General features: G+C 39.2%; 1 protein-coding gene across 2 annotated transcripts in view; it reads right to left on the bottom strand.

Moving 5' to 3' along the window:
* Positions 1-17535, bottom strand: part of nsmfb (NMDA receptor synaptonuclear signaling and neuronal migration factor b) — a 65410-nt gene extending 47875 nt beyond the window's left edge. The window contains exon 1 of one of the 2 annotated variants that reach the window (XM_085367917.1): positions 17450-17535. In XM_085367917.1, coding sequence (XP_085224043.1) covers positions 17450-17520 — 71 coding nt within the window. In that variant the 5' untranslated portion in view covers positions 17521-17535. The remainder of the gene's footprint in view (positions 1-17449) is intronic. The other variant, XM_085367916.1, reaches the window with a different exon arrangement.
* Positions 17536-18524: the final 989 nt, after the last annotated feature.

Genomic DNA, 18524 nt, shown 5'->3' with positions numbered 1-18524 from the left:
TTATATATCAATATGATTGATTCATGTAAGTAACTACTTTAGTATTTTTCTCACACATTACGTTCACTTTCTATTTTATTATAATTATGTTACATGAAAATAAGTGAAATATATAAAGATTTAAAGACAAACAAATTCATAAATTTGCTCTAGTTTTCTTTCATGACAAAGCTTATCCATCTCCCCTGCCCTACACAGAGGACGGTGTCGTTGCTTTTGCCATCCAGAAAAACAGGAAATAAATTCAATCATGTGTATGGCATAAAACATCCATATGGCAGGAACATTGAGGAACTGGCACGGTATACAATACATATATAGCTGAGTGTGGGTGGGTCTGCAGAAGAGAAAAAGTCACAGCAGTTCAATCTACTACCTCTGAAATGAGGAACAGTCTTGATTGAGTGCAATTAGCTCACTAACCATATCTATGATTCAAAAGGCCTTCATGCCTTGCTAATTAAAAAAGAAAAGAAAAGAAACTCTTATTCTAGCAAATAATGGGGTCAGTCAACCTTTGTACTGTATAAATTAACTTATCCTTTATTAATCCCCACAGGGAAATTCACTCTCTGTATTTAACACATCCTCAGAATTAGCTGTGGGAAACATGCAGGACCCAGGGACCAATGCCACCTCTACGGTCAAGGACACCTTTATACGGCATGTTTTTTTTAATGATGGGAGAGATCACAAATCCTCAAGGAAATCTGTGCAAGCATAGGGACAACATGTAAACTTCACATTGAAAGGGTCTTGGCCAGTGTTTAACCTCAGGTGTCTTTTGCTGTGCAAACCACTGAGCCACCATCTTGTCAGCATACTTTCTGTATGTAGGGTATATTGTACACAAGGATATGCAGTGCATCATGTCACACATTTTGCCATGCTTACAGCCTTATTCAAAAACAGTTACATTCATTTTTCATTTTAAAATCTACACACAAAACCCCATAATGACGATAAAAAAGTGGGCTGAAATGTGTAATATGAATGCTAATGCATAGAAGCATTCAGTCGTTGCTCAGTACTTTATCGAAGTACTTTGACAGCAATTACAGCCTCAAGCCTTTCTGTATGATACAAACTAGGCACATCCATTTTCAGGCAGTTTTTCCCATTCTTCTTTGCAGAACCTCTCAAGCTTCATCAACTTGGATGGGGAGGGTCAGTGCACAGCCATTTTCAGATTTCTCCATAGATGTTCAGTTGGCTTCCACTCTGGGTCTGGCTGAAGCGACTCAAGGACATTGACAGAGTTTTCCCGAAACCACTACTTTGTTATCTTGGCTGTGTGTTTAGGGTCGTCGTCCTTTTGGTGCTCTGAAGCAGATTATCATCAAGGATGTCTCCGTACATTGCTTGCATTCAGTTCCAGTTCCCACAGCCAAAAAACGTCTCCACAGTACACCAGCACAATGCTTCACTATATGGTATGTATTAACCTGTTTGGCTTGAAATTCCTTTGTTTGAGGATAAGTCACACAATTATTCATAGTTTAAACTGAAAATACACTAGCGTTAACAACTCTATTGCCAAGAGAAGATTGCTAGTTCCACCTGCAGTAATTTATATACGGTGGTATAACTCTTTACTGAGACTTTCCCACCTTCAGTGTGCAATAATGGAACGTAAAAGGCATGAAGAGCAAAACCCATCACAGAACAGAGCAGGCAACGAAGACAACCCAAAGGACTGATTTAGTCTAACACAGCAGGAAGGAGTGGGTTCATCAAAGTATTTTATGTGATATAATATATTTTTTAAAAAGAATACAGCACCTTTATTTTCAGCTTTGCATATTTTTTCACTATTTGTGCTTTACAAATGTAAAGCAACATCATTTGTCTTTTTAGACATATAACTACTTAAATGATACCAAAAATTTGTGTGGACTGTGAAATTACAGATTATAATGTTATATTTTTGTATTGACATTTTATATCTTTAGAAGACGGGAAAAAAAAAGAAAAAGGAAAGAGTCAGGGAGAGGTCTGTATCTTTCCACAATAAAACATCCACAACAACAAATCCTACACTGATTATGTCAGATACAGGGAGGAAGCATTGGGGTAGAGGTGGGTTGCAGAGTGGTTTGCAGATGCTCTGTAATGTGTGATTACACATTAGAGATTTGCCAGCTGGATAGAAGACAATCAACTGAGGCATCAGGTGATGCATGCTTGAACGAAGATGGCTTGATCTGCCAGTATTGGAACTGAGCTAGATTTAATGGCCTACCTGAGCTATTGCTATGGTCAATTTAAAAAGAAGAAGAAGAAAAAGTCTTCACTTCAGCTATATGTTTCAATCATAATATCCTGCAAGCAAGTGAGACTCTTAGTTGGTGCATACACAGTAAGATCAGCAGTTGTTCTATAATGTAAAACACCCACATACAAATACAATATGATAACAATCTTATAAAAGATATAGGCTACCCTCAAACACACCTATAAAGAAGCAACACAGCCTATAATCACTCTCCTCCCACTCACTCCGACCTGGCATTCCTGCCATCTGCAAACACAGATACACACACCAGGTCTCCCATGCTCAGAGTCTCCATGTGGAACAGCAGGCAGAGAAATAAATAGGGTACGCAACACACACACACATGCAACATGCTTTGTACACAGGGATAAAATCTCAGGGGGCTGCAGTGAAATGGAATTGTTGTGTTGCTTTAGCCTACATGCCTAAGTAATTAAATATGAGGCAGCACGTGCAGTGCTCCTCGTGAAAACCCCCTCCTACCCTGGCTGATATAGAGAAGGAGGAGAAGGCAAAGGACGGCACGAGGAAGAAAATGCAATCATCTGTGATCTATCTGCTTGACTGTGTGCACTCCCCCCAATAAAAATGCCATATGCTGTGCTGAGAGAAGGAGGATGTGAAAACACAGCAGCACTTTCTGTCAGCAGTGCACAGAAGTTCATTCAAGCTGAGATTGGTATAAACTATTAGAATTCACTGTCATGATTATACTGATCATGAAAATTGTACTGCAGTGTTTCCCACAGGAATCACAAGCACATTCACGTATTACAAAGTCAAGGTCAAAGGTCAAAGAGAGAAGGAACAGTTTGTTGAAGTCTGGAAATATCATGAAATATCATTTACAGTCATAGAATATAAATAACTTTTACTTTTAATGGCCTATGTTGGAATATAAACCACTTCACCGAAAAGTTGTGAATCACTGACACATAGTTAGGTGAGAAATTTTGTTAGCTAACTATGTTAGCTATTTAGCAAATTTAAATATAATTTAAAATGATAATAATGGACTGCCATAAGGGGTCATATGATTGTTGGGGTTTTCTCTATATTATTTTACGTTCTCGTAAAATAGAGGCAACTGTTGTTGAAATCTGTCACTCTATAAATAAAACTGAACTCATCTGAACTGAATAATATAGAAGTTAACACCCGCCGGCCAGGCTTCTACCTTTCTACCTTTAAAAACCCGCCTTCTAGCCAAATGGCTGGTAGGCTTTTAGCTAGGCTTTAGCTTCAGCCAAGTGGAAGCTGAATTGGCTAGTCATTCATATGTAAATTAGGTTGTTACCTGGGAATTCTGGAGGGGAGTGGGGGTGTGTGAATGAGGGGGTGGGGGAGCTGCTAAAAGCTGTGAACTTCCTTTTGTGTTCGTCTTGATGCATTCTCAATCATCCAGGGAAATAAATCTCCAAAAGTCACCAACTTGGAGTGTTTCAGTTTGCCATCTTAGGGAGAAATCAACACACATGGGTGTATTTCCTTTGTTGCTGAGATTTATTGATAAAAACAGTACAAAAAACCAACCATTTGTACACATATTTACAAATAATAATAAAAAGTGAGTGAGTACATTTCAACATTTTCAGCAATCACTCACAATCCTGGCACTGCCATGGTATCTGTAGTCTGCATTTACCACATGTGTATCTTTAGCAGTGAACACATCACACAGTGGCATGATTGTTCTTGCATTTGTGTTTGACCTGACACATGGCTTTTTTTCCAGGGCTAGGTGTGGAGGGTTGTGTCCAAAGCAACTGTTCTTTTCTTGCCTTCTTCCCAGCTACATGAGAGTGAGCCAACTCTCTTGCAAGCTCCACCAGGAAGTCCACCCGTCTTTCCTTCGTCCCGGTGCATGCTTGATACAGCACATGTGCATTCAGTGCTGCCATGTCAATCATGTTATAAAACACGGCAACTGGCCAGCGCCGTGTTCCTCTGCGGACAGTGTACTCCCGAACCATCTTGTTAGAGATTTTCTACATTATACATTATAACCAAATCTCTATAATACAATATAATCAAGTAAGCCTTATATTCTAACCAAGTAAGCCTTATATTCTAACCAAGTATGCCTTATATTTTGTGTGTTCATATATTTTCACATAACCAAGCCTATTGTTGAAGAATCACCTAACCAAGTCTATTGTTAAAGGAAAACTGATGCATTCCTTACCTCAGTGTCTGAGATGTTTGACAGCATGATATAATGATGCATTCTTCACTTCAGTGTCTGTGATGTCAGATAAAGCATGATATACTTCTGTATTCTTATCCCAGTGTGTGAAAGATCAGATAAGCTGATTTAATGTTTAACCTCTTCCCTGACAGTTAAAAGAGGAAGTACTATGTAACCCATTTTTGCCTTATAAATAAAGCAAGCAAGCCTGTGCTCGGTGTGTTTTGTCTTCTCAGAGACATTCACCCGTGCGCACGTTTTCTAATTACACTCTGAGTCGGTCTGCAGTTGTCTCATTTCTCTTACTTGTGTTTGAACAAATGTCTACCCCTGACACATCTGGTCCATCACATCCACGCCACACTTTGTTTTGTTGTAAAGGGTGACAGGGTTTGGCTTCCTTTTGGTAGTGTTATCAGTCTGAACCACGCTGTGCATGCTGCTAAGAATATAGACGGTCTTCTTCCGTTTGGCTACAGATACACATGTGGTAAATGCAGACTACAGATACCATGGCAGTGCCAGGATTGTGAGTGATTGCTGAAAATGTTGAAATGTACTCACTCACTTTTTATTATTATTTGTAAATATGTGTACAAATGGTTGGTTTTTTGTACTGTTTTTATCAATAAATCTCAGCAACAAAGGACATACACCCATGTGTGTTGATTTCTCCCTAAGATGGCAAACTGAAACACTCCAAGTTGGTGACTTTTGGAGATTTATTTCCCTGGATGATTGAGAATGCATCAAGACGAACACAAAAGGAAGTTCACAGCTTTTAGCAGCTCCCCCCCCCCCCCCCCCCCCCCCCCCCCGACAAACAAAGAGGCAGTTGGCAGTTAGAAATTAGCAATCATTCACACACCCCTACTCCCCTCCAGAATTCTCAGGTAACAACCTAATTTACATATGAATGACTAGCCAATTTAGCTTCCACTTGGCTGAAGCTAAAGCCTAGCTAAAAGCCATTTGGCTGGAAGGCGGGTTTTAAAGGTAGAAAAGCCAACTGGCTGCTCTCGGGGGCTCTAAAAACCAGCAAGTAGACTCCATAGAGGTTCCAGGAGTAAGAAGTAAAAACCCCATTTATATTTGCTATATGGATTTTGCTATGAGCGATAATATTGGAACTATCCAAACTGAAAAAAACAATGGCATGCACTCTTGCAGAAACCACAAGTCTTTAGGTGTCTGTATCAACAACAACAAAAAAGGTTTTACTCATTGAAAAGAACTACTGCACCAAATGAAACAGCGAGGGATTTGATTGGTCACTCCTACCATGTTAAGGTTTACGCAAACATTCCCGCAAACATCAGATGACTTGGGGAATGCAAGTTTGTGGTGAAGTCTGGGATTTGCAATGCATTCTGGGATAAGTTGTTCCTTCACCATTAAAAAATAGAAGTCAGTTTTTGATTTTCCTTTTTTTTTTTTTTAACCAACTCAAGGCTTACAACACACATGAAAAGATTTTTGAAACATCACTGGACAATGAAAACTAGTGGTTTACAGACAATATCTTATACTATGGCTGCTAATATTTACAGTTACACATTTATTATTAAACTATAATAATCTTTTAATTAACATTTTTATGGAGAGTTTAACTGGTGTCAAAATTAATGTTTTTAGCTGAATTTAAGCCATATCTTTAGAATCTGTCTTTCTGTAGTCGGGTGTTAATAAGGAAGATTCAGACAAAGAAACACACTAATGTATTACATTAGCACACACCCCTCAGGCCAAAGTGATTACCAGAGAAGCTTTATCTTGGCAATAGATATTTTTTATAACTCCAGAGGTCTCTGAAACAACAGTTATAATAATGTGTCAGAGATTTCTAGCTTGTGAATTATACATCATAGTATTAATCCTCTCACTGTGGCTTGAAAAGAGCCAACAAGCTGTAAATGTGTTTATAAAACCAAAATATAAAGTTGGGATGAGGGTGGGAAGTGTAATGAAGAACAGAGGCATAATATGTAAAGAAAGACTATTAAAAAAGGAGTGGGGGTAGGGGACAGCCGGGAGACAGATGATCTGGAAAGGAGTTGATATTAGAATTTGGTCATATTCTAGGCCTCCTTCTTTGTGAAGGAATTGGAGGACTATGCATATGAAAAAAAGCAAAGCTTACAGATGCCTGGGGAAGTGTTTACATCAAATAGCAGGATGGTGAAATTCACAAACAAGACCATTAATAGTCAAGATAATAGAATAAAGCAAAGATATCTCCCAGCCTTCTTAGTACTGTTATCATTGCTTGTCCTTTTTTCTGCTCTATTCTTTGTGCCCTTTTTTAGTTTTATATCGCTTTTCCTACATCTCCTCTTCTCTTTCGTATTCTTCAGCTACGCGGTCCATTAAATAAATAAAAATGATGATGGTTGGCACACTTTGTTTTCACGTTGCTGTCCTGCTGGGACCTTGTTGAAAAGTCGTAACAGGGAAAAGAATTAGATTTCTGGCAGAATGCCTTAACTCCACAACAGCAAAGTTTTCATCCTCACAGAGGTAAAAATGATTAAATGAGTGTCTGATGCTGTTTTAGGCAGCAGGAGGCTTCACTGGGTTACCTGATGGTGCTCCAACATGTTCAGCAGATGAGAAGGTTATCACAGCCCCACTGATCAAAACTCTTCTTTGGCCTCTTTAACAGTTTTAGTTCAGAAAAGGTAATAATTCAGTTACTCTACCTCAGTGCATCTCATCACAACAGAACAGCAATAGTACACTGCTGTAATACAAGTGAAAAATAATTATGTCTTAGGAAATTTACAGTTCATTTAGTGATGTACTTGAAATGGATGAAAACAAAAGTTGCAAATGTCTTGATGCATGCTCAAGCATCATGGTCATTGTTTGTATGTATTGTAGGGTCTACCTTACAATATAAAGCACCTTGAGGCACTGTTGTTGTGATTTGGTACTGTATAATTAAAACTGATTTATGAATTTATTACGGAAATGAATTAAATGATTATTCAAATTGATAGCAGAGAAAAGAACAAAACAAAGTAGTGGTGCAGAGTGTGGGCACTACTCTAAATTTATACAATGCCAATTTGACCTGTGTTCACTGTTACTTCTCTGTGTCCGTGTTTGCCTCATGTCTGTGCAAAGCACACACTATGAAGGCTGGCTGGTAATGGCAGATGACTTCATTAGGAGACATTTGCTCTGCTGCACTCCAAAGGCCAGGAGTCAGGCAATTACCCTATCTCCCAGGAGATTTACAATAGGGCATGAAAAAAAAAAAATTGTAAAGTGTAAAATCTAAAGAGACACAAGGCGGGATGCTACGGTTAACCAGAGCAGTCTCAGGTTCACACGGGGTGAAATTTTTTTCCGTTGCTCCAAGGACTTACTGGGCAGTTATTGGTTTTTCATTAAAGGGGCACCAGGTAAGAGGTTTATTGCCCTTAAGCACTAAATGACCATAATATATTTCTCTGGAGATTGGCCAGGTTATGAGTTTTGTGGCTTTCAAAACTCACTTTCCATCCCATTCTCCCCAGCCTCGTCACCAACTTGATTTTCAAGATGCTCCCAAAACCCCCAAACACAATTCACAAACATTCTAAAACAAACTATGGATAGTTTCACATTCTTGGTGCTGAAGTAAACTGAAGAACCCTGCATCATCTGCTCATAATCCATTTCTGTTTGACCTCTGCTCTGTTTAATTAAAGGTCAATTATAGCTCAGTAACCATTAACAGGAGAGTGTGGAGTGGGGTGGAGTATGGCCCTGATTCACTGATATTCCAATTCCTTCTACCCGATGAAGGTCAGCAAAGGTTACTGAAGACTTAATGACCATTTACAACACAGAGTGTGAGTAGCAATCATCCATGACCTATCCCAGAGTTTTTTTCCCCCTTGAAAACAGGCATGTTATTTTCTGCCACATATATGACACAGTCTGGCAGGACTGTAATTATCAGTCTTAAAAACTTGAATGAAACATACAAGTCTTAAGCATCCCCAAACAAAGAGTATTTAAATATCCCTGACTTTAATGTGCTATAATTGTCTAAATTTAATCTCAATATGAGAACATTTTTTTTATTAATGTTCACTGCTCTGTTTTTAATTATTTCCTAGTTTGGATTCACTATCTAGTCTTGGCAACTGCTGAGTGATAAAGGAACGCAAACACTTAACATTTGGTTACAGCTGAACCCAGTGGCGTGTCTAGAAAATTTTTGTTGGGGGGGCCAGGTAGGGGCACAGATTTGGAGAAGGGTGGCAGATGTAATTGGCAGATAATGTTAAAAACAATTCTACCAACCGTTAACCATAATTCAATAACCCTATAAACCTAATAACTGAATGCGCTTTTAACTCTTATTAGAATGAGATTTTAACCACTACGGTGCAAAGTTTTTAGATACTGCGTTGATAATGTACAAGAGATATAATCAGTTAGTGTTTATTCAGCAGTCAAGGACATCAATATTTGCATAGTATTTTTACTGACATGCAGTGCACATATGTTTTGGGCAAAAACATTTTTGAATATTAAAATACGAACATTTTTAACATACAACTGGCAAATTAGCCAATGCCAATGCAAAACCAATGCCTATTAAAAAAAGAAGATAATCTTCTCACAAACCGGTGTTTGATTTTGAAACAGGAAAAAAGTGGGGAAACAAATGAAAAGACTAACATTTGACTAAAACCTGAAAGCAAGAAAATACTTTATATGCTGCCTTATGGTAAACTTTGGTAATATTGATGTAAAAAGAACAACACTGGCTGATGATGAAATACAGTCAGCTGGCATGGTGACACTGCCAGTATTAACCTGCAGGGCTGGACTGGGACAGAAAATCGGGCATTTTCACTACAGACCGGCCCACCAGGTATTAAAGCCATAAAGCCTTTGAATGAAAACAAATGCTGTTGTGACAGTGATGTACACTGTCTTATGGTATATGTATGATTTCTATACATTTTACGTCAGATAAAAACTTTGTTCGCAAGATTCAGATAATTATTTAATAAAAGCTAAATATTTGAAATGAGAATAAGAAAGAAAAGTATTTCTTTGTGCCCCACCTCTCCCTGTTAATGCCCTACCTGGCCCCCTGGCAACACTTTGCTAGATCCGCCCCTGCACAGCTATCAGCTGTCAGCTGCTTAGAAAAGGATCCTGGTGTTATTTGTCTCTCAGAAACAGTTCATAACTTCCCTTCAACTCATTTATGTCACCTAAAAGGTAAACCTGTTTCTCCATCACCTGTTCAGCTCTGATGATTCAGTAAGGACATCTCCTGGTTTCATCCTCATGTTTCCCTCTCACCACATATCCAAACCGATATCATGACCAGCAGGTTTACAGCTGTGGCTCCAGCAAACATCAGCTGATACTAGAAATTAATATTAAATAAATTCTAACAACAGCTGATCAAGCTTAAACGTGCTACTGTCGTTTAGCGCGACATCCGCTGGTTTCCTGTTTCTGGCGGAAAGTGGGCGATAAATAAACAAGAGAGAAAAGCCGATCAGCTGATCATTGATCAGTTTCATAATTGAAGTAGAAACAGAAGAGAGAGGGGGGGGGGGGGGGGGGGGGGGGATAAGAGAAGAGGCAGCTGTGCAGCGTAAAGACAGAATAACTCCAGCTTTGTGTCTTTTTCCATTCTAGCTAAAGCAAACTGCGTCTCTTCTCAGCTCAATACAAAACACATAATATTTTCTCTGAATGAGGGACCATTCCATTTTTTAAGGAGCCGTTGGCAACTCTACTAACTAACCTTATGAATAATATAAAGTTCACTATCAGTAACATCATAGCAACCGAACAGCTGTATAGAAACTCTGTCACGCTAGCACAACGAAAATAAACTCCACCTAAACTTGGTTTATATCTGACCCAGATAGAATGCAGGTCATAACTTCTTACCTGAAGTTCAGTTCACCTGATACTCGGACCGGCGGCTGCCTCGGGTCTCTCCTCCTCCTGCCTCCCCTTCCCTCATCCACCTGTTGCCTCTGTGGAAGCTCCGCCATAGCCACCACCAAACAACTGAGTTATTTTTACACATCGACCTGCATCTGGCCAATCCACCACCTCTCATTGTTCATGCCGTTACAAAAAAAAAAAAAAAAAAGTCATCAGCCCATCCTGCAAATGTCCGATGGCTAGTCCAGCTATGTTAACTTGTTAATCTTTCGCCGAAAAAGACAGACAGGCTTCACCTGAGCAAAAACAGGACAAAGGTGAATGTATCTCCCACAAAAGCTCAATTGGGTTATACTGAGAGCAGAAAACTAGGTCAAACTTGGCCTTTCCTTAATGCAAAGGCTTACTGTTATGAGACCAACCGGGGGTCTCGTGAGACTTGAGCTCTAATTTCTATGTTTTATGAGCCCCTAGTTAGGTGACTGTCTGACAGGGACAGCTCTGTCATCTTCAAAATAAAAAGGCCCACTGCACTTAAACCAGAGGAAAGTGACTCAATATGCACATAACTTTACTCAGTGAGCATAACATTCATGGCCACAAGGCCTTCAATAACGTTAAGGTGTCCCTGGTTGGCCTAAATCTTCAACCTTTTTGTATCCAACTTTACTGCGTATCATTCTTTATCATTCTTCAACCAACATTTTCTGTCATTTCCTTGTGAAAGACACAATAAAATCAAAAAGTAATAATCATTAAATAAGTATCATGCTCTGAGGCTTGCTGCCACTGAAACCGAAGCTTAAAGAGGGTGACAAAAGGAAGATTACCAGGTAATTCTTCATTAAAAAAAATAAGACTGGAAAAAACCCCAGTGCGATAGCATCATAACATGTTCGAACCAAGAGGTAATCTGTGTGTGTCTGAGCAGTGTTTAGTTTACCAGGATTGAATGAAACACATACTGATACAGCGACCTGGTTTGTGAGTTTCACGAGGTTGATCGTAGGTAACATAAGAACAGCAGTAACACCAGGCATGCTCACAAAATTATGGGATGAGCTTGACCACTGTATAGACGTAGGCTGTGTGTCCAGAGGGCAACACCTTGAGCACTTGTGAACATTGGAAATTTTGTATGTAACTTTATATTCAGCCATGTATTTTAAATTTAGCATTTTATGAAAGTTGGACCTTATTTGACATTGAAGACGAGGTCTGAAGTCCAAATTAATGTGATATTTACAATACCCAGATATGATTCCCTATGTGTCTATATGTTGCCAATACAAACAATGGCAGTAGGAAACAGAGTTTTAAATAGCTCTATGCAGCGTTATTGTCACTTTGACATTCAGATCAATCTATTGACCTTGAAGGAGAGGTCAAATGTAACATGATATAGGGCTGCTCGATTATGGCAAAAATGATAATCACGATTATTTTCACTGAAATTGAGATCACGATTATTTGACGATATTTATTTAACCCTTTAAGACCTACTATAGAACCAAGTCCACCAGAGCTTATATTATTTTTTTACATGCTGTAGTGCCATTTGTGGGAGCATTTCAAGTTGCTATACATCAATACAACTGTTATAGCCCATATTTTAATAATATGTATGCATTAAGTGCATAGTAATTACATAAATTGCAAAAAAGTGCAATAAACTACAAAAAAAATTGAAAATCGCGTTTGTTTTGTTTACATATATTTCTACTTGGAGAAATTTAAGAGGTTTATCCCTCAAAACTTTAAATACAATAAAGTTGCAAAAAATAGTTTCCCACCACAGGAAATTTATTTTGAGTGTCTTCATAGTTTTATTTTGGAGATACAGCAATTTTTATATACTGCAGGAAAAACAAAAAACAATCCTATGATGCAAATTTGCAAAGAAAACAGCATATGCATCATTTCACTGTGGGAAGTGTTACGACCAGCTGATAGGAACGGCGAAGCGTGTTTCTGGAATATTATGTTTTTGTTCCTGCAAGCGCTTTTTATGCAATTTTTGCAAAGCTATATGTGGAAGGAAACCGTGACCGAGGACAAGCTGATGGCATCAGATGTAAGTACAACTCCTCCGGTTTCATATGCAAAACAAATTATTGTGCTAGCTTACACGGTTCAGGTTCTACAGGGATTTAACAATAGTTACGCAAAACGGAGCGTGCTGCTCTGACCGGCTTTAAAGGGTTAACAATGACTTTAAAAAAATAATATAAAATAGTGTGCAACACCACTGAAGTTTTTTTTTTTAAACTCTCTTTTCAACCAACGGCAGTCACTCTCCAAATAACTTCTGCTTAGCTTTCCGAGCTTCCCTCGGGTCCTCTTAATCAGCGGTCTCCAACCTTTTTTGCGCCACGGACCGGTTTATGCCCGACAATATTTTCACGGACCGGCCTTTAAGGTGTCGCGGATAAATGAGGGAGGGGCTAATAATCGGCTCAGTCATTTTTAATGATCGTTGAAAGCCCAGATCGTAATCGTGATTAAAATTCGATTAATTGAGCAGCCCTAACATGATATTTAAAATCTTTATACCTATGTCGACAATACACGCCACAGTCGTAAGAATAGGCTTTTTGTCAATTTTCGACCAATAAATCTTCGAGTTGCAGTTTAAGACTGTGGTGGGTGTAAGCCAAATTTGAATGGATTATTAACATGAACCCCCCTCCACACACTACAATATTTTATCAAGATTTATTTAAAGCTTTTAAACCTATCATATTTACAGACAGAAAGAATAACCTCGTTGGTGGAGGTAACAAAACATTACCCAAGCCAGACGAGTAACACTAATCCTAAACAGGGTGCCTGGGACCTAGTGTGCGTTATGATGACGAACAATTTCAAATGAAGCTTTTCAAACAAGACTTCCCAAAGCTGTGAACAGCTTTCAAAATATGTGGACTCTCCTGAAAAGGTGAGTCTGTGTTGCTACATTTACACATCCACTATAACCTGAAACACTCACCTCTCTGCATATGATTTCAAATCTAAAGATGAGCTGTGTAATACACCCAAACACACCACACCAATATTAAGTATTCTAAACAGACTCTATTAACACTGTTGGTTTAAAAACTCTGTTATATTTGACCTTGGAAGTTTCATATATAGTTTTCCTCCAGTGACAGGTTTATGCTTTACAGAGGTGCCCAGATGTTTTATAGCTAACGTCCACACTGGACCGTGGCTAGAGCGAATTTGTGCAGCAATAAGTACAGGGTGGCTGCTGGTCACAGAGTCTTGTGGGAAAGAGCCCATGAAATCACATTTTCACCAAAGTGGAAACTATTAAGGCCTGAAAAGTGTTGTGCTGTGCAATTCCTTTCAGTAGTGACTCAGACATTCTTGAAATATTAAAGACAACATTAGCTTTAAAGCCCTTGTAATCTTTCCTATCAAGTGGCTGATCAAAGCAGACGGGTCGGTTTTGGCGTACTCCTCCACAAAGATTTGTCATAAACAGGGCAGGGAGACAGTTTGGCCTATTACTAAAGTGCTTCAGGCATAGGGTGCATAAAGGACAACAAATTTTCCTCTAACTTTGCTTAAAAAGTGGTCATTAAAACACACAATTAAATGCACAGTAAAAGACAGCAAGCCTAAAGCCTAGAAGACTTTCATTGACTTTTTTAACCTTTCTTTTTCTGCACATCTGTTGAGCATATTAAAAAAGAGCCAGTGCAGAGACACCAGCATTACAATGCAAGAGATAACTAAAATGCATAAGAGGCTGTCCACTCGGAATCAGCCAATTTTCAAATGCATGTCTGTTTTCTCTTTCCTGCATTTCTATGCAAGGAAACTCTTCTTCCCTATTTCTTAATGAGCCCAGTTCTGCCAGGAAGCGGCCACACATGCAGCCAAAACAAGTATGATGCATTCTGGAACATGGCTGCATGTACTGGAAATAATTAGTTCCATGGTTTAATTTCTGGTTAATGACAACATTCAGTGCTGTCATGAATACTGACAACAGGAGGACTGATCCTCATAAACCATAAAACAACGTCCCGCTGAGATCCTCCAAACTGAATATCATCAGGAATATCCCCAAAAATCCGGCAAGGTGTTGTCAGTAAACAGCACACATGCGCTCGTCAACCTGTTTGGCGGTTCTGATTCATTCCAACCAAGAGTGAGCAAACGACAGGACAGGAAAACAAACAAAATGATAAGCCCAGATTTCTCAGGACAGGGAGCTTGCTGACTTCAGATCAGCTGACTTCTGTTGAATCTTCTTCTTTGAAGTGATTCAACGTTAATGACATCACACTTTGATGTGAATGAATGTATATGAATGTAAATGATTGAAAATGTTAGTGTATAATTTATGCTTTAAAACAATTAACAAGTGAGATTAATTTAGTCGATGTGGATTTTCTTTTAACCTTAAGGCCCCACACTTTGAACATGAATCATGGATCTTTGTTCACAGTTTACCTAATTTCAGAATTAGATTTCATCCCTCTTCATTGGATGAAAAGCAGCTCATAAACCACCAAGCTTTTAGCCATCCACTCTATTCTAGTTCCATTTGGTGATTAATAAGAATCACTGTGAAAACAGGCGATGTGAATGTCAGTTTCAGATGACAAAGTTAAAAACTGTTCTATTAATTTATTCTTACCGGGTCCGATCAGTGCGTTCCTACTCAACCTTGCCTGTATTACTCAGAACAGTGAAATAGGAGACAGAGTGACATTACACAGAGACAGATGTTTTAAGGTCAGAGAGAAGAAGAGGGGCCTATTAGACATTCTTCTAGAACAATCCCCTTGCTTTTGCTATTCACAGTCACAGAAAGACAAAGATAAGGAAGTAGAAAAGGTGAAATGGCTTTGCCCTGCTCATTCACTGCACAACAGATAAACTCAGATCATCTGGCAGACTGGAGACATTACTAATCCGGCTCAGTTGGGATTCAGGGGGAAGTGCTATTGTTCTCAGAGTGCCATTAAATTCCCCATCAACTGGAGTGCTGCTCACAACCACTGACAGAGAGGAGGTATATCGTATACTGTTCGAGCCTTGGCTGTGGTCTGCATACACGGTCTTGAGCTACCGGCTGCGATCAGCATGATTTATGAAGAGTTAAAGCGTGAGGTGTGAAAAAGTGAGTGAGGCAGCAAGGAAGGAAGGAGGAAGGAGATAAACATACAAATAGAAAAAAGGAAGACGAGGACAAACAGAATTGGACAATGTGTGCAAAAGTGAGCATGGAGGTGACTTTAGAAGTGGATGGAAAGAAAACAGTTTGCCTTTGCTTCAGTTCAACCATGCGATCACTTAAAGAAGAAAAGCACATACACACATAGGTCACTGAGAGACGAAGTGCTTGATTCGACCGTGGTGTCTGAAATTAATCAGTGGGTGACACCAACAAAATCTCCTACCATAAGGCCTGGTCATCCTGTGTCCTTCGGACTGAGAACGCACTGATCTGACACCCATGACGTGACCTTAATGTTATGACTCAAAGCTAAAAGTCATCAGAATTACTCACAAGCTGAGTGAAATGAACCAAGCGGGTCCTTAAGAAAAAAAGTGCTCACTCCATCTACCACAACATAAGCAAAATCCTGAAGTAATACTTACACGTACATTTCAATAGTATTCTCATTTGTACAAAAATTATACATGAAAAAATGACAAAAGGTGAATTTGTTTCACCCTAAAGAGGGTCAAACTGTAACTCTAACATGGTGCTCTAAGTCACAGGTGCTAATCCTCCCAATAACCCTACAGTCTATATAATGAGTAGATTTTGATGTGTATTGATTATAATAATTATTTTATTTTATTTTTATTTTTTTGTTATCTGTTTGCCAAGACTTTGAAATAATATAATAAAACCACAAATGACATATTCCAATCACAGGGTTACAGTTATGGTTAGGGAGTTTTGCTGACGATGACTTAGATCTCAGAGGGCCTGGCCAATCTAAACCCAAATGCTTGGTATATGCACCTAAGCCTACCCACCTTTGATCTGAGGTCAGCATTTTTTAATAGACCCATTTGGGGTTTGATTTCTGTGCTTTTTCTTGTGTGCAACACACAGTTTAGGGGCCCCTGAGTAACTTGCTGCAACTGTTGACCCTTAAACCATTTTAAGTTGGTGAACTGAAATGTGGTGAGTCACAGAGAGATTTCCACTTTCCAAACCTCCATTAATAGGTCCCCAGTAAGCTAGTAGATGTTAAGGGGATAAATAAAGCTTTTCACATGTCACAGCTATACTGTGTGTGTGTATCGTATAATGCCAGTGTGTTAATGACCTGTGTTAGAGTCAGAATTAGAGGATATATCAGAGTACACCCTGGACAGGTCATCAATCTGTCAACGGGCTTCAGGACAATTAAAATAACACAAATGTCCTTAAATTAAAGTTTGGCTTACATCAGACAGCAAACGTAAAAGCATAAAAATAAACATATATAATAATAATGATAAAAAAAACCCTGAAAAAAACAACAACCCTGATTTGATTCTTTGGATTCACTACTTCTGCTAATCATAAGGTTGCACGCATGAATCAAAAAGCAAAGAACCTTATGCAAGGCAGTAGAAATACAAGTACACTAACCAATACAAACAAGAAGAGATTGATTCATTCTGTCACACTTACTTAAAAGAGACATAAAAAGTAAATATATATATATATATCATTAATAACAATAATAATAATAATAATAATAATAATAATAATAATAAGAAGAAGAAGAAGAAGAAGAAGAAGAAGAAGAAAAGCAAAATTAAAGCAGCTAAATTAAAAGCTCTAAAACAGCCCTGAGAGAGTGGAGGAGCTGTTTTTACACCATGAAATATATCCTAATTTATGTGTATCCATTAATATATTATAAATATATAAAATTACAGTAATTATTCTCATGTGAACGTTATCCCTTTAAACTAGTTTAGGGAAATGTGCAGTCATCTGCAAACTATCACTTCTACGGCTGCCAGAGTCTTCTCCTCTGTGCTCCGTCGGCTTCAGAGCGCTCAGACCTCCGCTTCACATCCCCTGCTCCCCCGGGCGCACTCACCTAACTTTTGCGGCCACGGAAGAAATCGCATCACTCCTCAGATTCTTCCTTTTGGACACCGCAGTTCCCATGCTGAAGTGGAAACAACCCAGGGGAGAAAACGCAGACCATTCCACAGATTGGTCGGCGAAGGATGCAGACAGGAGAGGAAAAAACCGCGAGGAAACGGCAAAATGAGAAGCATCAGTGCGCACGGCCCACGAGCTCAATCATCTCATGTTCATCTCGGTGTTTAGAAAGAGAAAGCTGAGTGTTCCAGAGGAGCCGCGGACTCTGCGTAAAGCGCAGGAGCGCAACTGGAAGATGCGGGGAATATGGACCACCGCGCTATGCTCTGCTCTCCTCATCCAACTAACGTGTCCACAAAGGAAGCCAGACCATAAAAGGAAGAGCAGCCCTCGTGGCTGCCGCACAGCGCGGACAGGTGCGGGGTGGGCAGCAGCGAGAGGAGGAGAACACGCTGCTTCATTACACGGGTGTATGTGAGATGAAAAGAGGTGTGGACACTCGAGCCCACAAGTAATCACGCCGCTTATCATTCAGAGACTGTGGGGACAGACGGGCGCAAACAGTAATATCACATTTTAAACCTGCTGAGATACTTCTTGTGTTTTACTTTGTTTCCAACATCGTGAGTGGGGCTTTTTAAAATTCTCTGTCTGAGGTGACATATCAGTGAGATGTGGCAAAGCTTTTACATAAAACGACTCAAATTTGGTAACATTTGGGTTGGTGTGACAGCATACTGCGCAGTTATAATGTTTTATATGTGTGCTGTACTTTGATCCCATTTCCCATACACGTTTCTGCTATTAGGAATTATTGTTCACTCTGATAGTTCTCTTAACAAAAGCATCTGAGAATGGAGACTGCATTAGTACATAATGTGGGATGTGGCCCAGTCTGAACTCTAGCAGTTCCAAGTGTCTGTGGTTTAGTGGGTCACTTGTTAGTACTGATCCTCAAAAGAGGGTTAGCAATCTGTCACTCCCAAAACTCTGCTTTTATTTGGTGTTTGTTTAGAGGTCTGCAAACATCAAGTGAGTGTGAGTCACTCAACTAGAACATACAGAAT

The sequence above is a fragment of the Diplotaxodon limnothrissa genome, linkage group LG12 (genome assembly GCF_057381915.1).
Source record: "Diplotaxodon limnothrissa isolate DT_005_m linkage group LG12, D_limnothrissa_male_GT1.1, whole genome shotgun sequence".
Taxonomy (NCBI): domain Eukaryota; kingdom Metazoa; phylum Chordata; class Actinopteri; order Cichliformes; family Cichlidae; genus Diplotaxodon; species Diplotaxodon limnothrissa.
Note: the sequence above shows the minus strand (reverse complement) of the source record. Positions and strands in the feature narration are given on the sequence as shown.